At 37.4% G+C, this 25844-nt stretch overlaps 1 protein-coding gene across 1 annotated transcript; it reads right to left on the reverse strand.

Annotated features, from left to right (window-relative positions):
- Nucleotides 1-504: 504 nt before the first annotated feature.
- gmps (guanine monophosphate synthase) lies at nt 505-25844 on the reverse strand. The gene is made up of 16 exons (XM_048168602.1): nt 25597-25844; nt 21678-21856; nt 19740-19854; nt 19230-19327; nt 19005-19108; nt 18673-18866; nt 15151-15316; nt 13201-13352; nt 12778-12951; nt 11601-11706; nt 11187-11302; nt 8665-8790; nt 6630-6745; nt 5225-5355; nt 3199-3371; nt 505-1409 (listed from the first exon to the last, which is right to left on the reverse strand). Exons 1-16 carry the CDS (start codon nt 25621-25623, stop codon nt 1308-1310), a joined length of 2079 nt encoding a protein of 692 aa, XP_048024559.1. The 5' UTR covers nt 25624-25844; the 3' UTR covers nt 505-1307.

Genomic DNA, 25844 nt, shown 5'->3' on the forward strand with positions numbered 1-25844 from the left:
AACATTTTCTCGACTTTTTGCTCGAAATTTAACGACTTTTTTCTCGTAATTTAACGACTTTTTTCTCGTAATTTAACAAGTTTATTCTCAACATTTTATTTCGACTTTTTTCTTGAAATTTAACAACTTTAATCTCGAGATGGTTTTATTTTTTTATTATTGCTTGGCCCTAATCCTCTTCCGTACACGTGCAATTTGCATCTTATGAAGTCAAAATTGAGATATAAACTCAATTGTGAGTTATAAAGTAAGAATTGTGAGTTATAAAGTCAGAATTGTGAGTTATAAAGTCAGAATTGCGACATAAACTCACGATACTGACTTTAAAAGACGCAATTGCAAGTTTATATCGCCATTCTGACTTTATAACTCACAATTGTGAGTTTATATCTCGCAATTGAAGAAAAAAAAAGTCAGAATTATAAGATGAAAAGTTGCCTTTATTTTTTATTATTTCGGAGGAAACAAGCTTCCATACTTGTCACTATTCAAATATAATAATAATCCTTTTCGTGAAATGAGAGAAAAAAATAATGCAGCATAAAATAAAGTCACATCCCTGAAAAAAAGTAACCAAAAAAAAAGAAAACAGGCACAAATTTCAGGAAGCCTCCAGATTTAGGAGTCTCCTTCACAGCAAAACCTCTGTGATAAACCGACCCGTCCACAGCGCAGAGAGCGCCCGTCTGACCTCATCTGTATTTGGCAAATAAACATCGATTGGTCACGGTTTTTAGACTACTGCTAGACTTCACCTGCCAGAGTTCAGGCAAGAAATCCAAACTGAAATCAACACTGCACAAACTGGGATAGTGAAAACAAGCTTTTAAAGGCAGAAAGCGGCAACACTTTATCCTTGAATCGGTGGACTTGCTTAAAAAACAAAAAGTTGTTTTGTTCGTGTCGTGCTGCTCATGGACAGTCGACAACAGAAAGTACGGAGGAGTGACCTGTCACAATGCATTAAACACAGAGAGCTGATACAAAAAACTAATTCAATGTATCATCATTATTATTCTCAGTGAAGAGGACAATAATAACAACAATTATAATACCAATAATATTACAACCGACCCCAAATAAAGAGGCCGAACTGAAGTAGCGATGTCAGCTTAGCGCCAATCACAGTACAACCTGCCATTGTAGGGAATGTTCCGGTCTCAGTGGGACAATGACAGGGCGGCGTGCCTAAAGGGGGACGCGGGAGTGGAGAAAAGGGGTTTGAGGGGAATGTTACAGTACTGGGAAAGGGGGAGGTAGAAGAGGAGTCGACAAGGATAAATCAGAAGGTACAATAGTCCACTGCTCTACTCCCATTCGGTGGTTCCCGGTGGCTTGGACGTCAGGTCATACATCACCCTTGAGATGCCGGGGATTTTCTTGATCTCGTTGACCATTTTGAGAACCACCTGTGGTCAGAGGAGCACGAGTTAGTGATGGAAAGGTTTACAGGGCTGGAAGTTAAGGATTTTTTCTACTGGCCCACAAAACAAAAGTTATTGTCTTCATTGTTTTTGACCCATAACCTTAATAAATAAGGTTGTGACACCAAAAACTACTAGCCCAACTCATAAATTTAAAATATTGTTAAAGACAAAAAAAAAACTCAGTAATAAAATAAGAACAAATAATCAAATTGTGAGCAATAGCACAAATACAATAGAACAAACATACAAATAAAATAAAGACTGCTTTTCATGTTATTTAAGGTAAGTCTATCTGTATCTTTCAAGTAGAGAAAATTAATAAATATAAAATAGCATTGCATAGTCTTCACTGTACAAATTAAATGACTCACTGACGAATGAGGTTTTTTATAGTGTAAAAAACAATGGAGATATAATTAATTTTGAAGTTTTATTAAGTGTTAACAATGAAATCATGTGGTTTTTATAATCAATTAACACTGCTTTTGTCCATTTTTATAAAATGGACAAAATTTGTCACCAAAAAAGTCATTCGTTTAACCAAAATTTCGGGTTTACCGAATGACACTTTTGGTCATACCGAATGACGATATTTTCAAACAATGCTAACAGGATGATATCTAGCTAACTAGCAAAATGACAATCAAACATTTTATATTTAGTACAAGTTTTTAAAATATTACAACATTTTCCATGTTTTATAGCGGTTGTCCCAGATGACCTGATGTTTCGAAAAACATTCGCAAAACATTAATTTTTCAAATAGTTAAGAGAGTTAGTTACTTTGCTTCATGACCATGTGGTCCTTTGCAGGTGTCTGAATGATGTCACATCCTGTCACATGATATTGACCGCATAACTTGATCCAAAATGGTCCCTTTACATCAGTTACTCCGAATGACATCAATGAAATTCATTTTTCCAGACATAATTTCTCATAACAAAGCAATGACTATTACACATAATTTTAATACCATTTTGCATTATGTTGATATATGATGTTATAAAATCATGAGAGAATAAAAAATATATACATTTATTACATTTTAAGATATTTTAATCACAACTGAAATGTATTTTGGCATATGGACGGTTAAACCGAATGACCTTTTGACACTTCAAAATCTTTAAAATGCCTTTATATGTAGCAAAATATAATTAAAACCTTTTGGTTTCAATAAAAGAGATTTAGTTGTACCACCTTACATACTTTGGATGTCATATCTTTGTTTTTTTGTCATTAAGACCTTTGGACCAAAAAATGACCCGTCACGTCACTGACAAAAATATAGATTAATCCTTATTAAAGTTACAAAAGTTATTCAGTCAAGAGCAGTGACAGATTTTTTTCTTTGTCTTTTGTTGTTTGATGAACATTAAAACGAAGACAGCAGCAGGTTTATTAGGCTGCTGTCACTTTAAGAGTTGCACGGATCAAATATAATGTTGCACGTGTTTTATTTCTCAACTGTTTATGTTCACTTAAGACATAACAGACTATGTTTACTAGGATACTCGCCGAGATGGGCTTTTTTTATATATATAATTTTGTGTTAATATGTCCATTCAAGAGAGCTCAATTCAGCATTTGCTCGGTCTGAGAAGCTGCTTTCTGCAACTACTGTATTGAGTTCTTTCGCATCTTCTTGCACTTGAATATTTAAATTGGCAAGGCTTAAAAACAAATGCAAATGATAAACTTTTGTGATGCAGCACTGGCCCGATCAAGCCAGGGAGGGTTTGTGTGTGGATGGAGGATCTGATCTCTCACCTCTTCAGGGATTTGGTTGTCTGGAGTAGCGGCGATGCCGGTCATGAAGTCGCTGGTGATGAAGGTTCTGATGACGACGGACCGTCTGCAGGACGGCTGCTTCTGCAGCGGGTCACGATCAAAGTGCAGTGGGGTGAGGATGACTGGCATCTGGCTGATTTTACTTGAGTAGCCTGGAAATGAAGCACAAAATATAATGGTAATGGTAGTATATATGAACAGTAATGTTACTATGATAGTATCATAAGTAATCTAGCACCAATAATCTATCTAGTCTAGTTGACACTCCAACAAAGTAGGTGGCAGTATTGCACTTTAATGCTGATTGCAACCCATCATAAAACAGAAAAAAATGTTGGCCCGTCAGTGTGGGACTTTTTTTGGATCCCATAAAAATGATGGATGTTAAGGCCTGTTCACACCAAAGATGATAACTATATCTAGGGTTGCCAAACGTACCAGTCGGTAAATAAAAAAAAGGTTTAAGGTTGAAGATATCAGCAGTTGCTGCCATCATATGCTCTCGTTCATCTTTAAGTGCTCGCTGAGCGTCAAAGGTTTCTATTTACAGCATGTTTTCACAAGCATTGTAGCCAATCACAGACATATCTGTTGAGTGCATGAACACAATGGCCAATCAGAGGTGCTAGTCAGTAAGTTAGTCTGCTTAAAATCCCCATGAAATCAAAATAATGTTTTTTTGGCTTTTAGTATTGCTTTTAGTTGACAACCTTAGTGATTTTCAGAGATGCACCAGTCGATCGGCCATCAATCCGAATGGGCTGTTTTTTCAAATGTAATTTGTGTGGAAATATTACAAAGTCTGTAAAAAGGACATTAATACAGGCCAGAGATGGGACACACTGAATAAGAACGCAAAGAGGAGAGGAGGGCAGACACCCCAGCAGAGAAAATACTGTACCAGGCACAGCAAGCTCACTGTTCACAATGCTCGAAATATTGGAAGAAAAATATAAATATTGAATGGGGGGGTATATAAATATGTCTCTGAAGGGAACTGACTGTCTTCAGAAAACTTTTGATGGCTTTTTCTTTTCCTCTACCTCCATATAATGCCTATTGAAGTAGAGTTTATAAGCCCAGCACTCTAGTGTACAGCAGTAACCAAGAAAACGCAATGTTACTGCTGTTTCATAAGCGCCACCTACTGTCAGAGAGTGAATTTGCATTTTCAGTCTGCCATTTTTTTGTGTGTTAATGTTTTGCTATTCTGGCTACAGATATAGTTATGGTTTGGTCTTTAATAAAGCAAACAAACAAATAAATTTCCTTAAAAAAAAAAAATTGCCAACCGGTTGAAATTTTGGTAAGTTGACTATAACGTTTTAAGAATCATTCGAATTCTATTAAAACAAGAAAGTCCACACCAAAACTATAACAACTGAGGAATGATGTCGTTGGAGTCCCTTTCAAAATGGATTTTTTTCCAGCTGATGAATGATTAAAACATTGACAGCCAATCAGAATCTAGGCAACTGTAAAAGAGCCTGAGCATTTAAAGTGGCAGATGACAAAACTGCAGCATGCTTACAATAAACAGACCATTAATGTCCGTTGGTGTGGATGCTGATTTCATTAAAATTATCATTTTCATTCTTGCCGTGAACAGGTCTTTAGACACCACAGGAAGTGTTGACCAACATTTTGTTCTTTTTGTGGTTACAAACTCTCTCTTTGCCTCATTATGCTCACATTTTGAGTGTGATTATTTCACTAAAAAAAAGAATAGACAACAAAGTTAAAGATGAATTTGACTTATAGAATTATCTCTAGATACTATTGTTATTGTCAATTCCGGCCATTTGAACAGTTCAAATCGTATAAACAACAGAAAACAAAGTCAACATTTGCCGTCTTTGACTGATATTGTCTAACCAGGCAGAGACGTAACTGTGGTGGAAGTGTTTACTCAGCTCTTGCAGTAGCCATAGCTGTGGTGGGAGTGTTTACACATGTAAAGGTTATGACAATAATGGAGCAGACAGTGGAGACGGCCAGCTCTTACCGGACTCCCTTAAAATGGAGTGTGCTACAAAGTCTGCCTGTCTTAGCGTGCTCAGTACACCAGTGGTCAGGAAGGTGGGCGTGATGTCAGTGGGCGGCTCCTTTACGTGTGACCCAAAGACGTAAACAACTCTGCAAAGGAAGAGATGAACAAGGGACACAAGGCACAGAATGAGACCTTTATTGACATTATAAGAAACCGTATTTCACACAGAAATCATTTTGTCCCACTTACACTACTGTTCAAAAGTTTGAGAGATTTTTTTTAATGTGTTAAGAAGTCTGTAAAAAAACTAATTATTTTAAAATGTAATTAATTCCTGTGATCAAAGCTGAATTTACTCCAGTGTCACATGATCCTTCAGAAATCATTCTAATATGCTGATTTGCTGCTCAAGAAACATTTGATTATTACATTTGAAAATGGTTGTGCTCAATATTTTTGTGCAAACCATCATACATATTTTTCAGGATTGTTTGATGAACAGAAATCTTTTGTAACATTACTAATTTAATGCATCCTTTCTAAATGAAAGTATTAAATTTTAGAGCTGTCAAATGATTAATTGCAATTAATTGCATCCAAAATAAAAGTTTGTGTTTACATAATGTGTGTGTACTATGTATATTTATTATATATATATATATATATATATATATATATATATATATATATATATATATATATATATATATATATATATATATTTTTTTTTTTTTTTTTTTTTTTTTTTGAAATAATATATTTATATATATTTCTAAAAAATATATATTAATAGTTTATAATAGTTTGGGCTTAACTTTTAATATTATAGTAATGTTCAGGTAAGGGCTCCCTACATTAGCACATATATTTTTTTTTTATCCTTAAGAAACTTGTAATTCAATTTATTTAAAGACATTTATTTAATTCAATTTATTTAAAGAGAGACACACACACATTATACATATATACACAAAAAAAAATATATATATATAATATATATATATATATATATATATATATATATATATATATATATATATATATATATATATATATATATTTTAGGTATAAATATAATACATAATATTTTAGATATAAATATAAAATATTTTTGTTAAATACATACATGTGTGTGTGTATTTATATATACTTATTTAAATATACACCGTACACACACATTATGTAAACACATTTTTTTATTTTGGATGCAATTAATCGTGATTAATCGTTTGACAGCACTTCTATTTTTTGATTTTTTTTTAAACAACCGGCAAGAACCAGTGGCATTTAACATCAATGACATCACACTTGATGCAATACATCTAAAATAATTGTTTTCAGAGGGGACAATGAACAGTCAAGTGAATAGTCCCATAGTTCTTCAACATGGTTGGTGGGAAGAGATGTGACGTGTCATTACCTGTTGATGGAGTGACAGATCCGAGGGATGAGTCTGGCCAGGAACATCAGTGAATCCCAGTGAGGGGCCTCTTTACTGCTCACCCCACAAACATAACTGTATGACCGGGAGTCACCCTGTACAGACGGATCGTGTTAGAACATGTTCAGCCCTCCGACATCAAATTTTCATTTTAAACATTAGTGCAGAATAAATGCATCCTTGCTGTGGAGGAGACGCCAACTGTTGAACTTTTAACCGTTAACAGCAACATGCATAAATACAGTGCACGGTATTTAAAACTCTCTGCACCCCTCTGTGTCAGCATGTCCCAGCTCAGAGTCTGGAGACCGTGGTAATTTTAGCACAGCCGTGGTATAGAAGTAGGCCGACTGTAAGAGGAACACCCAGCCATGCATCATCAAGCAATGTGGTGAGACGCAGTCTGGCTCTGTCTGGACGTGATCCGTCTAATGGCTTCAACTCACAGAAGTAAACCAGCCTCCTCTAGCACTATGATTGAAAACCAGTTTATAAATACATACATCATGAGACCTGCACGTCGCAGCAGAGGAACTATCACTCTATATGCTGATATGATACAGACTGTACTGCACTGACAGTACTGCTCTTTGACATTCTCTTCAGAACTATAAATAACATCAAAATTAAACAAAGAAATAGAGAGTGAATAAGCAACACTGTGCGTGTGTAATGATAGAGTGTTTTGAAAGGCTAACCACAGAAACTTGGACACATTTTGGAGCTATGCAGCCAGACAGGTCGTTTGTCATTTTAGAAGAGTTTGTCATTTTGGAAACAATATAAATTTTTCCTAAAACAAGTGAGCAGTCACACTAAACATTGACATTTTAGTAGTAATCATGCACTAATATAGCATTTGGTAACACTTCAGCATAGGGAACACATATTCACTATTATTAACTACAACTTTTGCCTCAATTAACTCCTAATTTACTGCTTATTAATAGTTAGTAAGGTAGTTAAGTTTAGGTCTTGGGTAGGATGTAGAATAAGGTCATGCAGAATAAGGCATTAATATGTGCTCTACAAGTGCTAATAAACAACCAATATACTAGCAATATGCAAGTTAATAAGCAACTAGTTAATATATCTTTATTACATTTCAGTTTTAGTCATTTTAGTAGTAAGGTAAGGGTTAAACTTGCTTATATATTATATATACACCCAGACCTCCCTAAGCCAAACTTAACATCAAAATAAGCCGAATACATGAGTGTTGTAAAATGCCGTTTTGGCAAGTATCCTCGTAAACACAGTCGGTTATGTCTGAAGTGAATGTAAACACTGAGAAAGAGCGCGTGTGCAACAGTATATTGGATCCGTGCATCTCTTAAAGTGACAGCAGCCTAATAAACCTGCTGCAGTCATTATTGTTAATCAAACAACAAAAGACAATGAACACTCTGACCCAGTCATCTTGCCATTACAATTTGGACCTTGTCAAAGTCCTGCCCATTTCTTCTGCATCCAACACGTCGATTACAAGAACTGCTTACCATCTAATCTACCCAGACCTTAATATGTGGCCTTGTTAGGAGATCTAGCTTCACCTGTGACTGGTCATGATATTTTGGCTCATCGGTGTAACACTTAATTCCTATGCAAAAAAAAAAGCCACAGAATTTGCCTGCCACCAGTTTAGAATGCAATGAGCAATCCAGTCATTTACATAGATCAGTGATTAAGACTCAAGTCAAATAGTAACCTCATAAAAGCAGTTTAACTTTACATGGAAAGGGTCACCTCATGTCCTGCCTCACTATTAACTTTATCTCAGTGACACTGTTATTGGACACTTTTGCATGTGAAAAATTGAATCATTGCTGACTGCTAAGTGCAATTCTACAATGCCATCTGTAATAGAAAACTTTTGCGTGACACTGCATCCACACCACTAGGTACCAGTGAAAGACATCGACAAACAAAAATGATTGAGTAATTCATTCTTATGCTGACATTATGAATTACATCTGAATGGTGCGTGAAAGTATTGGCGGATGACGAGGCTTACCTGTACACCGACAGTTTTGATTGGCAGCAGAAAGGCATTTAGTGAATGAAGGCTGGTGATCTGCATGAGTTTCTCTTCCTCCTCATCTGATATGCATGACTTCACTCTTTGAAGAAGGGTGTGAGGCTGAATGCATTGACATCAAAAGGATTAATATTTTATAACATGCCATATATAATCCAAAAGAAGCTCTGAAACGACTGCGTGCTTTCAAGTGTCCACTTTCAACTTAATCAGAAACATACTTTTAAAAGGTGCAGTAAACGATTTCTGAGAAATGGCTGAAATCAACTCCTAAACAAACAAATTTGTTCTGCACATGTGCTGAAAAAAGTTGTGTTTATACATAGTCCAGGCTGTGTAAATAGGAGAAAAACAAAAAGTGGATCAGGCCGAGCAGCACAACACTCTTGTAGCCAATCAGCAGAAAGGGGTGTTTACACTCATGATGGGGGAGGAGAGCCAATCAGCAGTAGGGGGCGTGTCCACTCACTATGGGGGGAGAGTGAGCAAATCAACAGTAGGGGGCGTGTCCACTCACTATGGGGAGGAGAGAGTGAGCAAATCAGCAGTAGGGGGCGTGTCTACTCATGATGGGGGGGAGGAGAGAGTGAGCAAATCAGCAGTAGGGGGCGTGTCTACTCATAATGGGGGAGGAGAGAGAGTGAGCCAATCAGCAGTAGGGGGTGGGTCCACTCACTATGGGGGAGGAGAGAGAGTGAGCAAATCAGCAGTAGGGGGCGGGTCTACTCATGATGGGGGGAGGAGAGAGTGAGCAAATCAGCAGTAGGGGGCGTGTCTACTCATAATGGGGGAGGAGAGAGAGTGAGCAAATCAGCAGTAGGGGGCGTGTCTACTCATGATGCGGGAGGAGAGAGAGTGAGCTAATCAGCAGTAGGGGGTGGGTCCACTCACTATGGGGGGGGGGAGAGTGAGCAAATCAGCAGTAGGGGGCGTGCCCACTCACTATGGGGGAGGAGAGAGTGAGCAAATCAGCAGTAGGGGGCGTGTCTACTCATGATGGGGGGGAGGAGAGAGTGAGCAAATCAGCAGTAGGGGGCTTGTCTACTCATAATGGGGGAGGAGAGAGAGTGAGCAAATCAGCAGTATGGGGCGTGTCTACTCATGATGCGGGAGGAGAGAGAGTGAGCCAATCAGCAGTAGGGGGTGGGTCCACTCACTATGGGGGGGGGAGGAGAGAGAGCCAATCAGCAGTAGGGGGCGTGTCTACCCATGATGGGGGAGGAGAGAGAGTGAGCAAATCAGCAGTAGGGGGCGGGTCCACTTATGATGGTGGAGGAGATAGAGTGAGCCAATCAGCAGTAGGGGGCGTGTCCACTCACTATGGGGGAGGAGAGAGAGTGAGCAAATCAGCAGTAGGGGGCGTGTCCACTCACTATGGGGGAGGAGAGAGAGTGAGCAAATCAGCAGTAGGGGGCGTGTCCACTCACTATGGGGGAGGAGAGAGAGTGAGCAAATCAGCAGTAGGGGGCGGGTCTACTCATGATGGGGGGGAGGAGAGAGTGAGCCAATCAGCAGTAGGGGGCGTGTCTACTCATGATGGGGGAGGAGAGAGAGTGAGCCAATCAGCAGTAGGTGGTGGGTCTACTCCCTATGGGGGGAGGAGAGAGAGCCAATCAGCAGTAGGGGGCGTGTCTACTCATGATGGGGGAGGAGAGAGAGTGAGCAAATCAGCAGTAGAGGGCGGGTCCACTTATGATGGTGGAGGAGATAGAGTGAGCCAATCAGCAGTAGGGGGCGTGTCTACTCATGATGGGGGAGGAGAGAGAGTGAGCCAATCAGCAGTAGGGGGTGTGTCTACTCATGATGGGGGAGGAGAGAGAGTGAGCCAATCAGCAGTAGGGGGTGTGTCTACTCATGATGGGGGAGGAGAGAGTGAGCCAATCAGCAGTAGGGGGCGGGTCCACTTATGATGGGGGAGGAGAGAGTGAGCCAATCAGCAGTAGGGGGCGGGTCCACTCATGATGGGGGAGGAGAAAGAGTGAGCAAGAGCGAGATTTGAAGAAAGACTGTAGAAAGAGAGATGGCTGAGAGGTATTACAAAAGAGAAAAGATCAGAGGAATATCACTGGAAAAAGAAGGGTTATGATCAGGAAAGAGCTTTAGGACCCGTGTTAATATTAGAAAAGCTTTCCAGCGCTGGAGAGACGTTAGAAAGCGGGAATGCCTACAAACGGATGCCAAGGTTGCTTTATTTCTGCTCGATATGTGAATAACATCGGTTTTTGCTGTTTCACAGAACCAAGATATGCTGTTGTAAATCACAGCTGATTCATCCATGCATGTGAGAGCTATCTGATGCGCCAGCTGTTAGCTGTTGCATAGCATGTTCGTTATGTTGGGATGGAGCAATGAAGGGAGGGGGGTGTGTTTGTCGATTTCAGATATCAACAGTGTTTCTCAGAAATCGCTTACTGCACCTTTAAGTTGAAAAGATCAATTATGTAAGGTCAATGCCAATAATTCAGCCAACAAGAAGCAATGTTTACACATGCACACACCTTTTTGACACTGGCAGAAAAGTCTGTGATGATTTTCAGGACGTTGTTGGTCTCGGCGAAGTCTTTACAGACGTAAGGCTCATCAGCACAGATCACTCTAATGGCCAGACCTGGACCTGCATCACATTACACACAATTTCAGCAAAGCGCATTTCAGAAGTCATTCATCCTTACATGTACATCATGCATTTAAAGCGTACACTATCTTTAAAAATTTTAGGGGTCAGTAAGATTTTTGTTTTTAAGAAGTCTTGCAAAGCCTGCATTTATTTGTTCAAAAATACAGTAAAAACAGCAATACTGTGAAATATTTCAATTTTAAATAACCATTTTCTATTGTAAAATAGCTTAAAAGTTGCTAAAGGTAAAAAAAAAAAAAGAAATAGGGGTTTTAAAGGTTTCTGATGGTCTTACCAGGGAAGGGGTGTCGGGAGACGATCTCTTCAGGGAGTCCCAGCTCTCGACCAAGTGCTCTGACTTCATCCTTATGGAAATCCTTCAGTGGTTCGATTACTTTACCCTGAAGGGCACAACATTCAGAAGAATCAGCAAATAACAGTTATGAAGAAGGCATAATTGAGTGTCTCTAACATGATGAGGAAGAGACTCCCTATTGCGTGCCTCTGCTGTGTCACACCACAGGGGATCTGAATATACTGCAATCGACATTATAAAACCACTTTCCCTGCTTGAGTTGACCAATATTGACAAAAGAAACTGCATAAATGTGAAAAAAAAAATGCACATGCATCAGAGCTAAAGAATTATCATTACAATGAAAAGCAAAGGAATATCCAGTTACCAAGCTTAAAAAAAAAAAAAAATCCTCACTGTAGTTGTTTAATTATCATTATTTGGCTCTAATGCTAAAAGATTGTAAGACAATTACTATGCAAATCAACAACAGTTATAGAGTATCGTCACTGTTGGGCAGAAACCTCTCCATATTTCGTCTTTTTTCCCTATAAATCATTACTATTGGCCACCTTTTACATCTGTCTGCGGGTTTTGCAAATATTTAATCAATGAAAAGTATTAAAAACCTTGTAACTCAATTAGATCCTCAAACTGTCAGTCAAACCTCAAAACTCCACCCCTCCTCTATCATGAATGAAATGTGACATGCAGTTTGGAACGTCTCTGCTTGTTTGCAATGCAATGTTTTCTTTCAATTGCATGTTTTCTTTACTCAAGAAACACTATTATATAAAGGCTAATGTTTTATGTATTTAAGGAAAGGAGAAGAGTGTCTAGCATTTGTCGTCAAGTCATAGCCAATACTGTCTTAAATCGTTTATAACATTAGATTTTGTCCAAATGACACAAAAAGTTGAACGTCCACATAGCTACAGTAAATTTTATAACCTGTAAGTTGATGAAAATGTAATGCGATGCACTTACTGCGATCTAATGACAAACAAAACACATATGCCTGACATTTGTGGATACCTTGTAACTACATTTGAGACTGATTTAGGTAAAATTCTAATAATATGATACATGCAAGGACACGTTGCAGGCAGGACTCGAACCTGCAACAGCCATGTTGGCACCGTTGCTCAACACTAATTTGGTTGATGTTCATCTTTACCTCATCTCTGAGTTTGCGGATGAGCTCTGTGTCGTTGTGGTGTGTCTTAATCATTTCTGCCTTCCCGCTAGCAAGGTGAGACGCACTCTCGATAAGGTCTGGCCTGAGCGTTCCTTGCGCCAAGAACACATCCTCTGGCTTCAGATTCATCTCTCCAATCACCTCATTCGCCACCTGAGAGAGACACAGACTCATGTTATAGTGCTACACATTCTCAGCTCACGTCAAAACTCAAGAGAATTGAATGCTCTATAATAGGTTTATACTCCAGGCGAAGTCTTGTTTGATGTGAACACAAGACATTTTAGGAGAATCAATACTGCAGTAATACACTAATATCATTACAGGATCATCTGATAATAATGACAACATCAATTCAGTTCCTGTTGGGCAGATAGTCATCTACAAAGCAGAGCTACACACTTTTACAAATGTGTCCCCAATGATCTTCCGCTTCTCTTCTGGATTGGTGGTCATGTTGAGTGTTTTGCTGATGCGTTTCCTGGGTGTGCGGTCCTCTTCTGATATCGGCAGGGTCGTTGTGCCATTGTAGAAGGTGTGTGCTGCGTTTACAACTGTGAAGCAGAGAGAGTGATGTTATAGTTACAACATTGATGTGTGTTTCAGAAAATTAAGGGACGCACCGATATATCGGCTGATAATCGATATCTTCACTATAGGCCGATTTGATTTGTCAATCAAATGGGGGTGGAAAAATGTGTCAGAATGCAACTCGTACTGTGTGTGATAAAAATGTATCGTGCAAAATTTAGTTAACACAATAGTGACATTAACGCAGACTCTATTTGACCCTATGAATCACCTGTAGTTCAAGCCAGGGTTGCCAGGTCTGCGGTTTTTACCAACATCAAACATTATTTGTAGTGTGCCTCCCATCCAATAATCTTATTTGCATTTTATCACAAAATTCAAACAATAAATGGAAATAAATTGATGCTCTTAAATGTGACGTGACAGATCGCTGTAGCGCCTCTGTTCAAGCAGCAGTAGTTATTTCTCCCTCTTTAATACAAGTTATAGCACAAAAAAACATGCATGAACATCAGAAGGTATGCTGAAAGATACAGTACAACTTACTGAAATGAATCATGTCTCATTTTATCGCTTAATCAGTATTTCAGCCGTGGAAAATGTCAATAAAACAACTTGTGAACAATTTCACTTAACTAAGGGTGCACAACGATTAATCGCGATTAATCGTTTGCAAAATAAAAGTCTGTTTACGTAATATATGTGTGTGTTCTGTGTATAATAATTATGTATATATAAATACATGCACATACATGTATAAATTTAAGAAAAAAATTATATTTATATATAAAATATTTATATTCATATGTAATATAAAATAGATATAAATATGTATATTTATTTATACATGTATATATTTCTTAAATTTATACATGTATGTGCATGCATTTATATATACATAATTATTATACACAGAACACACGCATATATTACGTAAACACAGACTTTTATTTTGCAAACGATTAATCACGATTAATCGTTGTGCAGCCCTACACTTATCCTTGCATTTACCTCAGGAAAGTGATCCAATGTTTACAGTTAATTAGTTAGCTGTAAATCAACACTAGAAGAGCTTATTTACTGTTAATAATATGTATTTTTGAATAAATTTGTCTTAAAGACAAGCGTTTATAAAAACTACTTATGTCAAATATGTTTTATACAAACTTTTTTTTTTTTTTTTTTTTTGAGTTTTTAATTTGAGTCTAAGTATTATATCTGATAATAAGTAGCAGTTGAATATAATAGTTTGGGATCTGTTGTTAATTTTAACCTCTAATATTATAGTAATGTACCAAATGAGAGGGTTCCCCCTATGGTTTTCAGCATGAATTGTTTCTTTAAGAAAATCAAACTATCAGTATAGGCAGATAGTGCTCTGAATAATTGATATCGAAGTTCAGTATCAGTGCATCTCTACTAAAAAACTGAATTAAATTAATAAATAAACTTAATAAAAGGCAATGCATAAATTAAAATACTGCATAAACAAACAACTTTAATACATTCATTTATGCTAAACAATTTAAAGGCTTAGTTCACTTCAGAATTAAAATTTCCTGATAATTTACTCATCCAAGATGTTCATGTCTTTCTTCAGTCAAAAAGAAATTAAGGTTTTTGAGGAAAACATTCCCATCGGTAACTGTAGAAGTCCACTATATGGAGAAAAATCATGGAATGTTTTCCTCAAAAAACCTTAATTTCTTTTCGACTGAAGAAAGACATCTTGGATAACATGGGGATGAGTAAATTATCAGGAAATTTTAATTCTAAAGTGAACTAATCCTTTAACTAACCCGAGTACCAAAAGAAACTTACCTTTGAGTTTGATGCCGAGTTTAGTCAATGCTTCCTCAACAGTCTGACTCTCCCTCTTTCTCATGAAGCCGTTGTCGATGTGAACAGCAATCACTTGCTCCTGATTTAGGGCTTTATTCAACAGGGCCGTGCACACAGTGGAATCCACACCGCCGCTCAATAACACCTGCACAGACACACACACATCCTGATTTAGGACTCACTTTGGACTGTAACTGTAAACATGACATCCAATAAACCCAAATGTTCAAATACACAGAATCAACAGTACAACAGAGATGACTTTAGGGGGAATATTTGCTATAATATTATGCCCATTAATAGATTACAAATCCAATCCGCTCTCTAGAGAGAAAATCTACTTTACAGAAGCTCAGGGAGGAAATCACCTTGCTTTAGGAAAGAGCACTAACTAATTGGCATTTTTAATTAGTTGTCCTCACACACACACACATTCTGCCCAAACACTGCCTGGAGCAACAGCAATTAATAGAGAATTAGACAAATTAGAGTAATATGGCACTAATCACATATGTGCCTCAACTAAACAAAAAGGCCTTTAATAGACAGAGGAAGATCAATATTGCATTGAGCCCACAATAACAGTAACATCCCCCTCACACACGCCAACCAATTAAATCTAAGCTTTTACTCAATACCAATCTGTTAATTATTATAATTAGAGAATGATTTCTCTCATTAAATGTGTGTAATTTCTGTGCCACTATAACAGTGTTATTTTAGTATTATTTATATACAATTATAGTATCTATGGCTGTGTTCAGACTGCAAGCAAATCTGATTTTTTTCCTCAAATCAGATCTTTTCAAGCCGATTATTAATTGCAAGTGATCAAATAAGATGCATGTATCTGCATGGGCTGTTTTGGAAATGACGTAGGCGTACCCACGTATCAAAACAGATGCAGGAAAAATGGAGGTGCATCATGCTTCTCTCCAAATGAGTGCCATGTCGAGTCGTGATATAATCACAACATATAACTGTCTCCTCACGTTAATCCGATTTGAGTAATCAGAGCATCCAGACTGAGATGCATCCGTAAAAATCTGATTGGCATCTAAATGTGGTTTGAATCTAATGTTTTTTTTGCGGTCCAGACTTTCAAAAACCCATCTGGACAAAATCTGCATAGGCAAAAAAAATCTGATTTTTGCTGGCAGTCTGAACATATACTCTTAGGGATGTCCCAGAAGCCAAATACGTTATTCGGAAAGGCATAGAAAATTAGTCAAGCATTCTACGGAGCCCCTAAAGGGACATGGTTAGGCTTGCTGCAGTGTTTGTATTTCTTATATACGACAAATATCTTATCTGGTAAAATGTGCGGCCCGCTGCTCACTATACACAGAGTACGCTTGATCACGGATTTGAAAACAAAAGTGAAAATGAGCGTGCATTCAAAAGTGATTTCAATACCCCGCATTGTGATGGCAGCTCCCTGATACCTTTAAATTATATACAATATAATTAGCAAACTATAAAATTATGAGAGAATGCAAAAGCATTGAAATACATTCTTTCCTCCCATCTGATATTTTGTCCATCACCAGGCTCTGTTGAACGCATAATTTCCTTTCCAAATAAGGTATTTGGCATCATGCACATCCCTAGAAATGGCTTTTATTTGTATATTTTCATTCTAATTTTAGAAATAGGGTTATGAGCTTTTGTCATTTTTACTAGTTTTTTTTTTTTTTTTTTTTTTTTTGCAATTAACATGAAATCGCACTTAAACTGTTTGGCTTAGTGCGATTATGAAATCGCAAAGCATATGATTTTTTTTTAAAGGTGCCATCGAACGTTTTTTTACAAGATGTAATATAAGTCTAAGGTGTCCCCTGAATGTGTCTGAAGTTTCAGCTCAAAATACCCCATAGATTTTTTTTTATTAATTTTTTTAATTGCCTATTTTGGGGCATCATTAAATATGAGCCGATTTATGCTGCTGCCCCTTTAATTCTCGTGCTCTCCGCCCACGGAGCTCGCGCTTGCCTTGAACAGTGCCTTAAAGTTCACACAGCTAATATAACCCTCAAAATGGATCTTTACAAAGTGTTCGTCATGCATACTGCATGCATGCGTCGGATTATGTGAGTATTGTATACTGTTATATTGTTTACATTTGATTCTGAATGAATTTGAGGCTGTGCTCTGTGGCTAACGGCTAATGCTACACTGTTGGAGAGATTTATAAAGAATGAAGTTGTGTTTATGAATTATACAGACTGCAAGTGTTTAAAAATGAAAATAGCGACGGCTCTCTTGTCTCCATGAATACAGTAAGAAACGATGGTAACTTTAACCACATTTAACAGTACATTAGCAACATGCTAACAAAACATTTAGAAAGGCAATTTACAAATATCACTAAAAATATCATGATATCATAGATCATGTCAGTTATTATCACTCCATTAGGGCACCTTTAAGCGCAGCTTGTCAGTGAAGCACGGCTCTGTGATCACTAGTAAATACTAGTAAACTGCTCCATCCGAGTTTGAGTCGCTTATAATGTGCATTTGAAAAAGCAACACGCATCAAACATATATACTTTATCATCATGAAAATACCCGAGAAGGCTTGAAGAACTCAGATAAACCATATATTGTCGTAGTCGTGTGTTTATTAGTCATGTTTAATCAATCAAAGCGTTTCAATCTTCTGTTTATTCAGCTACAGGGATACTAGCGAGATGCCCATAGGGATTTTCTGGAGTGACGCGCGTTATATCATACTTCTGCGGGGCATATTTGGAGTTTCTGCGTGAGAGCGCCCTCTGGCTTTCAGATGGAGCAGCATTTATTAGGGCTGCAACGATTAATCGCGATTAATCGTTTGCAAAATAAAAGTCTATGTTTGCGTAATATATATGTGTGTGTTCTGTGTATAATAATTATGTATATATAAATACACACACATTCATGTATATATTTAAGAAAAATGTTATATTTATATATAAAATATTTATGTTTATATGTAATATAAAATATATATATTTATAATACATGCATATATTTCTAAACTTTATACCTGTATGTGTGTGTATTTATATATACATAATTATTATACACAGAACACACACATATATATTTCGTAAACACCGACTTTTATTTTGCAAACGATTATTCGCGATTAATCGTTGCAGCCCTTCATTTAATCATGTTCACAGAGCTGTGCTTCATTGAGAAGCTGCGCATTTAAAAATAAATAAAATAAAGTCAAGTGCGATTATTTGGGCAGCTCTAATTTCTAAATAGCTTTATTTTTGTTTTAGTTTTAGTAATTTTAGTCATTCAAATTGAAGTAATTTCAGTTAGTTGCCAAAAAAAAGTTTTTTTAAGTTCAAGTTTTTCATCTAATATTTATATTTTATTTCAGCTTTATCTTCAATGACCAAAAACTGATTTTTAATAGCTTTAGGTAACAAATAATAGCACACTTCACCTGTAACTGATCATTGATTGTTTTAAAAAGCAGGTTGAAGGGATTTACGCTACTTACCAGAACTTTGGATTTGTCCACCTTCTCTTTAATCTCCCTGATGCAGGACATCTGACGGTTCTGTACGGTGAAGTTACTGCTGCAGCCGGCAATCTCAAACAGGAAGTTGCGTAGCATGTCCATCCCCCTCTCAGTCAGATCAACCTCTGGATGAAACTGAGTGCCATAAAGTTTCTTCTGCTCATTAGCAATACCTGAGACAGAGATGGACATGGGAAATGTCTTAAACCACAAACACTCACAACAATAACAAAGCCTTCAGTGCCAAGCAAGTTCAGAACAGCCTTTTTAGGATATGAAGCATGTCTAGGAAATCTACTTCAGGTACACACCTGCAACGATGTTTCCAGACTGTGCAACAATTTTGAATCCTTCTGCTACTTTGTCAACACTGTCTCCATGTGTCAGCAGAACAGGTTCCTCCTTTTGCAGCCCCCTTGAAACACACAAAGTTTTCAGCACAAGATATTATACTCACAAGATATTCCTCACTAACACCAAGTGACATGGCGACAAAACATAACACTTGGTAACTGACGTAACAGAGGGAGATGTACCTGAAGAGTGAGCAGGAATTGTCCAACGCAATGTTAAAAACACCATCCTCCCTCACACTCTTCCTGTGCACCGTGCCTCCGAAGACTTTATTCATCATCTGGTGAACACAAAAAAACAGTTAGTCTTTTGACATATTTTTCTGAGTTTGTAGAACTTATACACTACTGTTCAAAAATAGAGGACACATTAAATTGATCAAACGTGATAAAAACATTCATAATGTAACCATAACATTCTATTTCATATAAATGCTGTTCTTTGGAATTTGCTGTTGATCAAACAATCCTGAAAAAAATGCATAAGTTTCCTCAAAAATATGAAGCAGCACAGAAATGTTTCTTGAGCAGCAAATCAGCATATTAGAATGATTTCTGAAGGATCATGTGACACTGAAGACTGGAGTAATGATGCTGAAAATTCAGCTTTGCATCACAGGAATAAATTACATTTTACAATATATTCACATAGAAAAGAATTATTTTAAATTGCAATAATAATCAGTTTCTCACCTGCATTCCATAGCAGATTCCGAGAACTGGTTTTCCGATGGTGAATATGGCTGGATCAAACCAGGGTGCATCCTCGGCATAGACAGAGTTTGGCCCTCCGGATATAATAATGGCCCTAACGTTGGAGACAATAATTTGATATACACATTATAAACCAATTTATATTAACCAAAATATAATTACAAAAATATCAAGTGGCTGAGAAAGATGGAAAACGTCTGCCTTCCTGTTGAATCGAGAATGGGAAAGTTCTAATGCAAAGGGCAGATCATGAGATCCACTTATCTCTCCAACTTGTGGGTTTTTCTGTCTGTCTACCAGCCTCATTCCGAGTCTCAGTGTTCACCGCGTCAGGAAAACATCAGCTTTGTTTCCTTTTTATGTTCTCGCAGGTGGAATGCACAGCACTCTACCAACTCGCACTGTGTTCTCTCAAGGACAAACTAACAAAATATATGACTGTTTATCTTTCCTGACTGGTGTTTTACAAATTTCTAGAATAGTTTTAGGTTTTAAAAGAGCAGCAGCTGGATTATAAGAACTGTACAAGAGCAAAATGCATTTGCGGTCTCCATCAATGCTTTTAACAACTTCTGAAAGAAGGAAATTGTCCTTATTTAAAGGGGTCATGACATGAGAAATCAAATTTGCTTTGAACTTTTGACATTATAAAAGGGTATTTGTACCATTAAAATATCCTGCAAGTGTCATAGTTCACTTCAGAATTTAAATTTCCTGATAATTTACTCACCCCCATGTCATCCAAAATGTTCATGTCTTCTTTCTTCAGTCGAAAAGAAATGAAGGTTGAGGAAAACATTCTAGGATTTTTCTCCATATAGTGGACTGAAGGTCTAAATGTCAGTTTCAGTGCAGATTCAAAGAGCTCTACATGATCCCAGATGAGGAATAAGAGTCTTATCTAGAGAAATGATCAGTCATTTAAAAAATATTATATACTTTTTAACCACAAATGCTCATCTTGTACTGCTCTGCGATGTGCCATGCATTACATAATTACGTTGGAAAGGTCACGCGTGACGTAGGTGCACTGCAGAGCAGTGCAAGATGAGCATTTGTGGTTAAAAAGCATATAAATTTTATTTTTTTTTAGAAAATGGCTGATGATTTCTCTAGATACGACTCTAATTCCTCGTCTGGGATCATGTAGAGCTCTTTGAAGCTGCACTGAAACTGACATTTGGACCTTCAACCTGTTGAACCCCAGTGAAGTCCACTATATGGAGAAAAATCCTGGAATGTTTTCCTCAAAAACCTTCATTTCTTTTCCACTGAAGAAAGAAAGACATAAACATTTGAATGACACGAGGGTTAGTAAATTATCAGGAAATTTTAAGTGAACTAATCCAAAAATGTCTCGTTTGGATATTGTGGGATTTGTGACGTCACACAGGAAAAATACATTTGCAATGACCGCCTCTAGAGCAAGACATTGACAAATAATTATACATCATTGCACCATAGGCCCCGCCCACTGGCGTTCAGTCACTTAGCGGTTGACATTTGCCTACACTGGATGTGAGCGTTGCATCAAAAGCAAATAGAAGCCATTATAATCACTGATGCTGTCTACACTGATACAGTTCAGCCAATCATAACAGTGGCTGTTTACTGACAAGTCTAAAAGGAGCCGCCCCTTAAAAACAGATCATTTCAGACAGAGAGTCAGAATGAGGGTTGCAAATAGCTAAAAATACCTTCAACTAACAAAATGTGCTACAAACAATGAGGGTAAATAATAATTCTGATGTCTTCTGCTTTTAAAGGAAGAAGGCCTTTGATTCACAGATACTAAAGCCTGTCGGTTACCATATCAAACATTTCTGTTTTGCAATTCAATTAGGCTTCCCTGGCACTTTTTTTTAACATGAGAACCAAACAGCATCTACTGACAAGTCTTGGCACCAATGGGCTCACCTGAAACCCTGCTCTCTGATGGCGAAGGCTGGCGTCTCCAGAGGCAGAATCTCAGACTGGACAAACAGCTCTCGTACCCGCCTGTCAATCACTTTCCCATACTGTGCTCCCGCGTCTAGGATCACCACGGCACCCTCGTAGGAACATAAGCCGTCTTTAGGTTCTCCGACGATATCCAGCTGCAGACACACAATGAAGAACACGTGTTACATAATTCCCCAAGTTGGGCAAGTAAAACGCTACTAATTAAATTTGTGATGCATTTAAAAGCACATGTTTGCATGTGACTGGAGACTACAGATGTGCGGCTTCTGATAAATGCAGCCACATGACTCCCAGGAAGATAACGTTCCATGTAACGCATATAACCATTACTGCCTGACCCTGCACAGTGTGTGTGTGAATGAATGCAGACACAAATTTTGGATGTAGTCATTCTTAAAATTTGTGATAATCAGGCATCAGGCATGTGATATATTAAACGGCCAATATTTTCAGTCTGGTTTGGTAAAATTAGTGGTAGAATATTTTAAAACAGACATAATTATACTTTTTAATTACTGTATATCTTATTAACCCTTAACTGTCACCCCCCTTTTGAGCATAGATGTGAAAATGCACTATCCAAACTTAAGATTGTTTCAAAAATTGAAAGTGTAAAAAAAGTTTTAAAAGTTTACAGTTAAACAAATGTACTAAACATTTTTTATTATATACAAAATATATATTATACAAAATAATTTTACGCTAAAACTGCTATAAAATCAAAGCCATGTCTAACCAAGTTACGTTCCAAATTTGAAGTTGATATCACAAAAATTGAAGGTCTTATGAGGTTTTGTTTGGATGCAATACCAAAAATAGCCACCAGGTGACTCCCACATTACATTTAATTTTTTTTTACGCATTCAAATTAATACATTTCTGTCACAATATCAGTTCTACAACAAAACAATCATCAAATATGGAACCTTGCGTCTCAGACCTTTCCGACGATATGCATTTTGTCAAGATTATAAAACATTTATCATAAAATAGTTAAAATAAATTTTGTAATATGAAACATGGCACTGCCTACTAGGGGGAGAAGCCTGCTAAAGCCCAAAGTATACTTCGTGTTTTATGTGTACTCAAGAGTCAGCGTACAATGCACACAACGCGAATTTCGTCATCAGAAGAGTATGCGCTTACTATACGCACCACCGGATTTTTGTAACCGTACTTACCAGGTTTAAAAGGTTTTAAAGTACAGTTTCTGTGGTAACAATGTGCAAAACAGTTTCACAGGATGAATTTTGAGTTAAGCTTTTGAATTACATCTAATTTATGATGATTACTAAAATATGTGATTAAAAAGGCAATAAAAAAATCCTGCTAGCGGGACGGTGACAGTTAAAGGTGCAATATGTACGATTTTCTGTCCACTAGAGGCCTATTCAAAACAAAGGCGTAGCTTGATGACGCCAAGTTTGAGCGCGGAATCTTGAGACATGTGGTCTCCATCTCACAGCCTGTGGAAAATAATCAGGATAGGACTTGGGAATAAATCATGTTCATGGATGTGATTATTAACGTTACTGTAGTATGAAGCAGAGCAGGAGCGAGTGTTGTGGAGCTGAACGAGGAGCTGGAGCGATTGATCAACACACGCCTCACGAGCAGCGGGACTTTTATTATGACACAGTCGCCGGCGCTGCTTCCGCTTTTCCAGTCAGGAGTATGAGGTAACGCAGCTCTGTTTATCATATTAGATACATTTGAGAGTGTTGAAAATGATGTTATAACGTTACTCTAACGCTGCTGTGAGACACTGTTACACACTGCAGTAAGATAGATCGATTTTTAGAATATCGTATTAAATATTGGATGGCTTGTGTTGATAAATGGCATGCAATTAATTTTAAAACGTATTGTATGATGGAGAAAATGCTGTATTACTGTTACTAAAAATAAAGCTGCATCTGTTATGCTATGTTAGCTACTTCACAAAATAGTGTTTTTCTCTGAGGCATGGTAAAGCATGAGACTCGCAAAAAATCAAGAAAATTAATTAAACAATAAGACTGAACGTGTTGAGCTATATAACAATAATTAGTTATCTGTCTATAAATATATCAAAACAGATGTTTCCTTGTCTATTAAAACATGTAAATATAAAATCATCTTTGGTGTTTCCATGGTTTCTACAAAATTAAACCGGAAACCGAGGGTAACGTGGGTATGACGCCATTGACAGGCGACTCCTCACACGTCCCGGAGCCTTGGTTAAAATTGCAATTTTCTCACGATTTACAAATAGTTGAAAACATTTGGGATATTCTAAGTACTCAAGTGAACAAAATATATAAGACTGGCCTAGTGGATATTTTATTGCAAAAATCCTACATATTGCACCTTTAAGGGGTTAAATATCAAATACATTTTCATGCACATATTTATACGTTTAAAAAAATTCAATCAATAATAAAATTGACAGCCTGCTCTTTAAATAACATATTGCTATTACCACTAATATTTTTTTTCTTAAGTTATGGCGTATATGGGTCAAAGACATTTAGATGTCCGCATCAATAGAAATGTACAAAAGTGATTTTATATACATAGAAAGCACATTAAATGCAAGTAAAACATCTACTTTTAAAGTTTCAAATAAGTTTTGAGAGAATAAAAAGTAAAAATGCGGGTCAATGTTCCATTGTCATTCAGTGTAACACTTATATTCATGTAAAAAATTGAAACAACATACTTATTCTGACCTGTACGTATTAAAATATATAAAAGAATAAGTGAGCATACTAAATTTTATTGCATTTTAAATGAGTAAAAAAAGTTTTAAAATGTAAGTAATTAGCATTTAATATGGCATAAAAGATATTTTTGATTTAAGATTGTTACACTGAATGACTTTTCAGTCTTCTGTAAATCATCATAAAAATATATATTTAATTTTTGCTCAGAAAAAAATAAAAAACAAACAAATAAACAGTTCTCATTCTGATGCAAGGAAAAACAACAACAATTCAAAGCTGTATTACACTTGTTAATCCTTCAAACCCCTTTTTCGTCTTTGACCCACTTATATAGATAGATAAAAATAGATAAACCATAATTTCAGAGAAAAAACAGTGCATCTCTTACTATAGTTTATAAGTAGGAAACCCACGTGGTTTGTGAGCGCACGAAAACAGCACACTCCGCAGCACAAACTGACTTAAAAAGAGTATAAAATACCGCTAAAATACAGTAAAAGTTATCTTAATCAACACATAAAAGAGTGCAAACATTAACCAGTCTCATTTAATATGTAAACATTAAACAAACAGCAAACACGATGACCCATTCTCCAGTGTGAAAATGCACTGGCCCTCCATTTACAGCTCATAATAGCATGTTAACACAGAACAGCTCAACTTTTCACTTTGCTTAAGCGATAAATCTTTTATAGCAGTATGAAACCCTAAGGTGTTTCACGGGTGGCTGTTCGTTTCAGCCACAGCTCCGAAACCTCATTAGCAATGAGAGCTCAGCATGTCACATTGATTGTGGCTAACTAGCATTAGCTTGCGCGCTCGAGCCCGGCTAACTGAACGCAGGAGCGGCGCGCGGTGCGCCTCTGAGCTTCGCCCGGGGCATGTGATGTTCTCACTATATCACGTCCAGCACCACGACATCAGCCAGGTGGAGTGCTGCAGGCAAGAGCCGATAATATAAATTCTCCATAAGGGCGAATACGCATTAATAAATGTACAACAGTCAGCCAAAGCAACCAACCCCGGGTCGCCGCGCGCTCTAAGTTTCCCAGCGCAGACAGGCCGCGTGTGAACGGGGAGAACAGAACACCGGCGGCGAGCACCGGTGATACGCACAAGGACGGGCTGAAGAGTTTGGGTTGTGTGCATGCTTAGGCCGGTTTACTGACCTTGCTATCCCCGTTACACAGTGCCATGAATGCGTGATGTGGAGCGGACACTCCTGTCTTGCAGTGTTTCGGTTGCGAGCGTGTTCCGCTGGTCCTCTCTCTCTCTCTCTCTCTCTCTCTTCCGTGTGATCGGTGACGGTGTCTCCCACTCTCTCTCCTGCTGGCCGCTTGCTTACTACTACAGCTCCGTATCGTCCGCCCGCTCGGGGTATGTGATTGCTGATAGGGAGGAGTTTGACGTTAAGAGT

This window comes from Megalobrama amblycephala, linkage group LG19, assembly GCF_018812025.1.
Source record: "Megalobrama amblycephala isolate DHTTF-2021 linkage group LG19, ASM1881202v1, whole genome shotgun sequence".
In the NCBI taxonomy this organism is placed as follows: domain Eukaryota; kingdom Metazoa; phylum Chordata; class Actinopteri; order Cypriniformes; family Xenocyprididae; genus Megalobrama; species Megalobrama amblycephala.

Coding starts and splice junctions, on each gene's coding strand:
- gmps (XM_048168602.1), bottom strand. CDS start 25,623: ATGGCACTGTGTAACGGGGATAGCAAG. Junction 19,109..19,229: donor AATTCCTGCTCACTCTTCAG/GTACATCTCCCT, acceptor GTGTGTTTCAAG/GGGGCTGCAAAAGGAGGAAC. Junction 8,791..11,186: donor TTTCTGCCAGTGTCAAAAAG/GTGTGTGCATGT, acceptor CAATGCATTCAG/CCTCACACCCTTCTTCAAAG.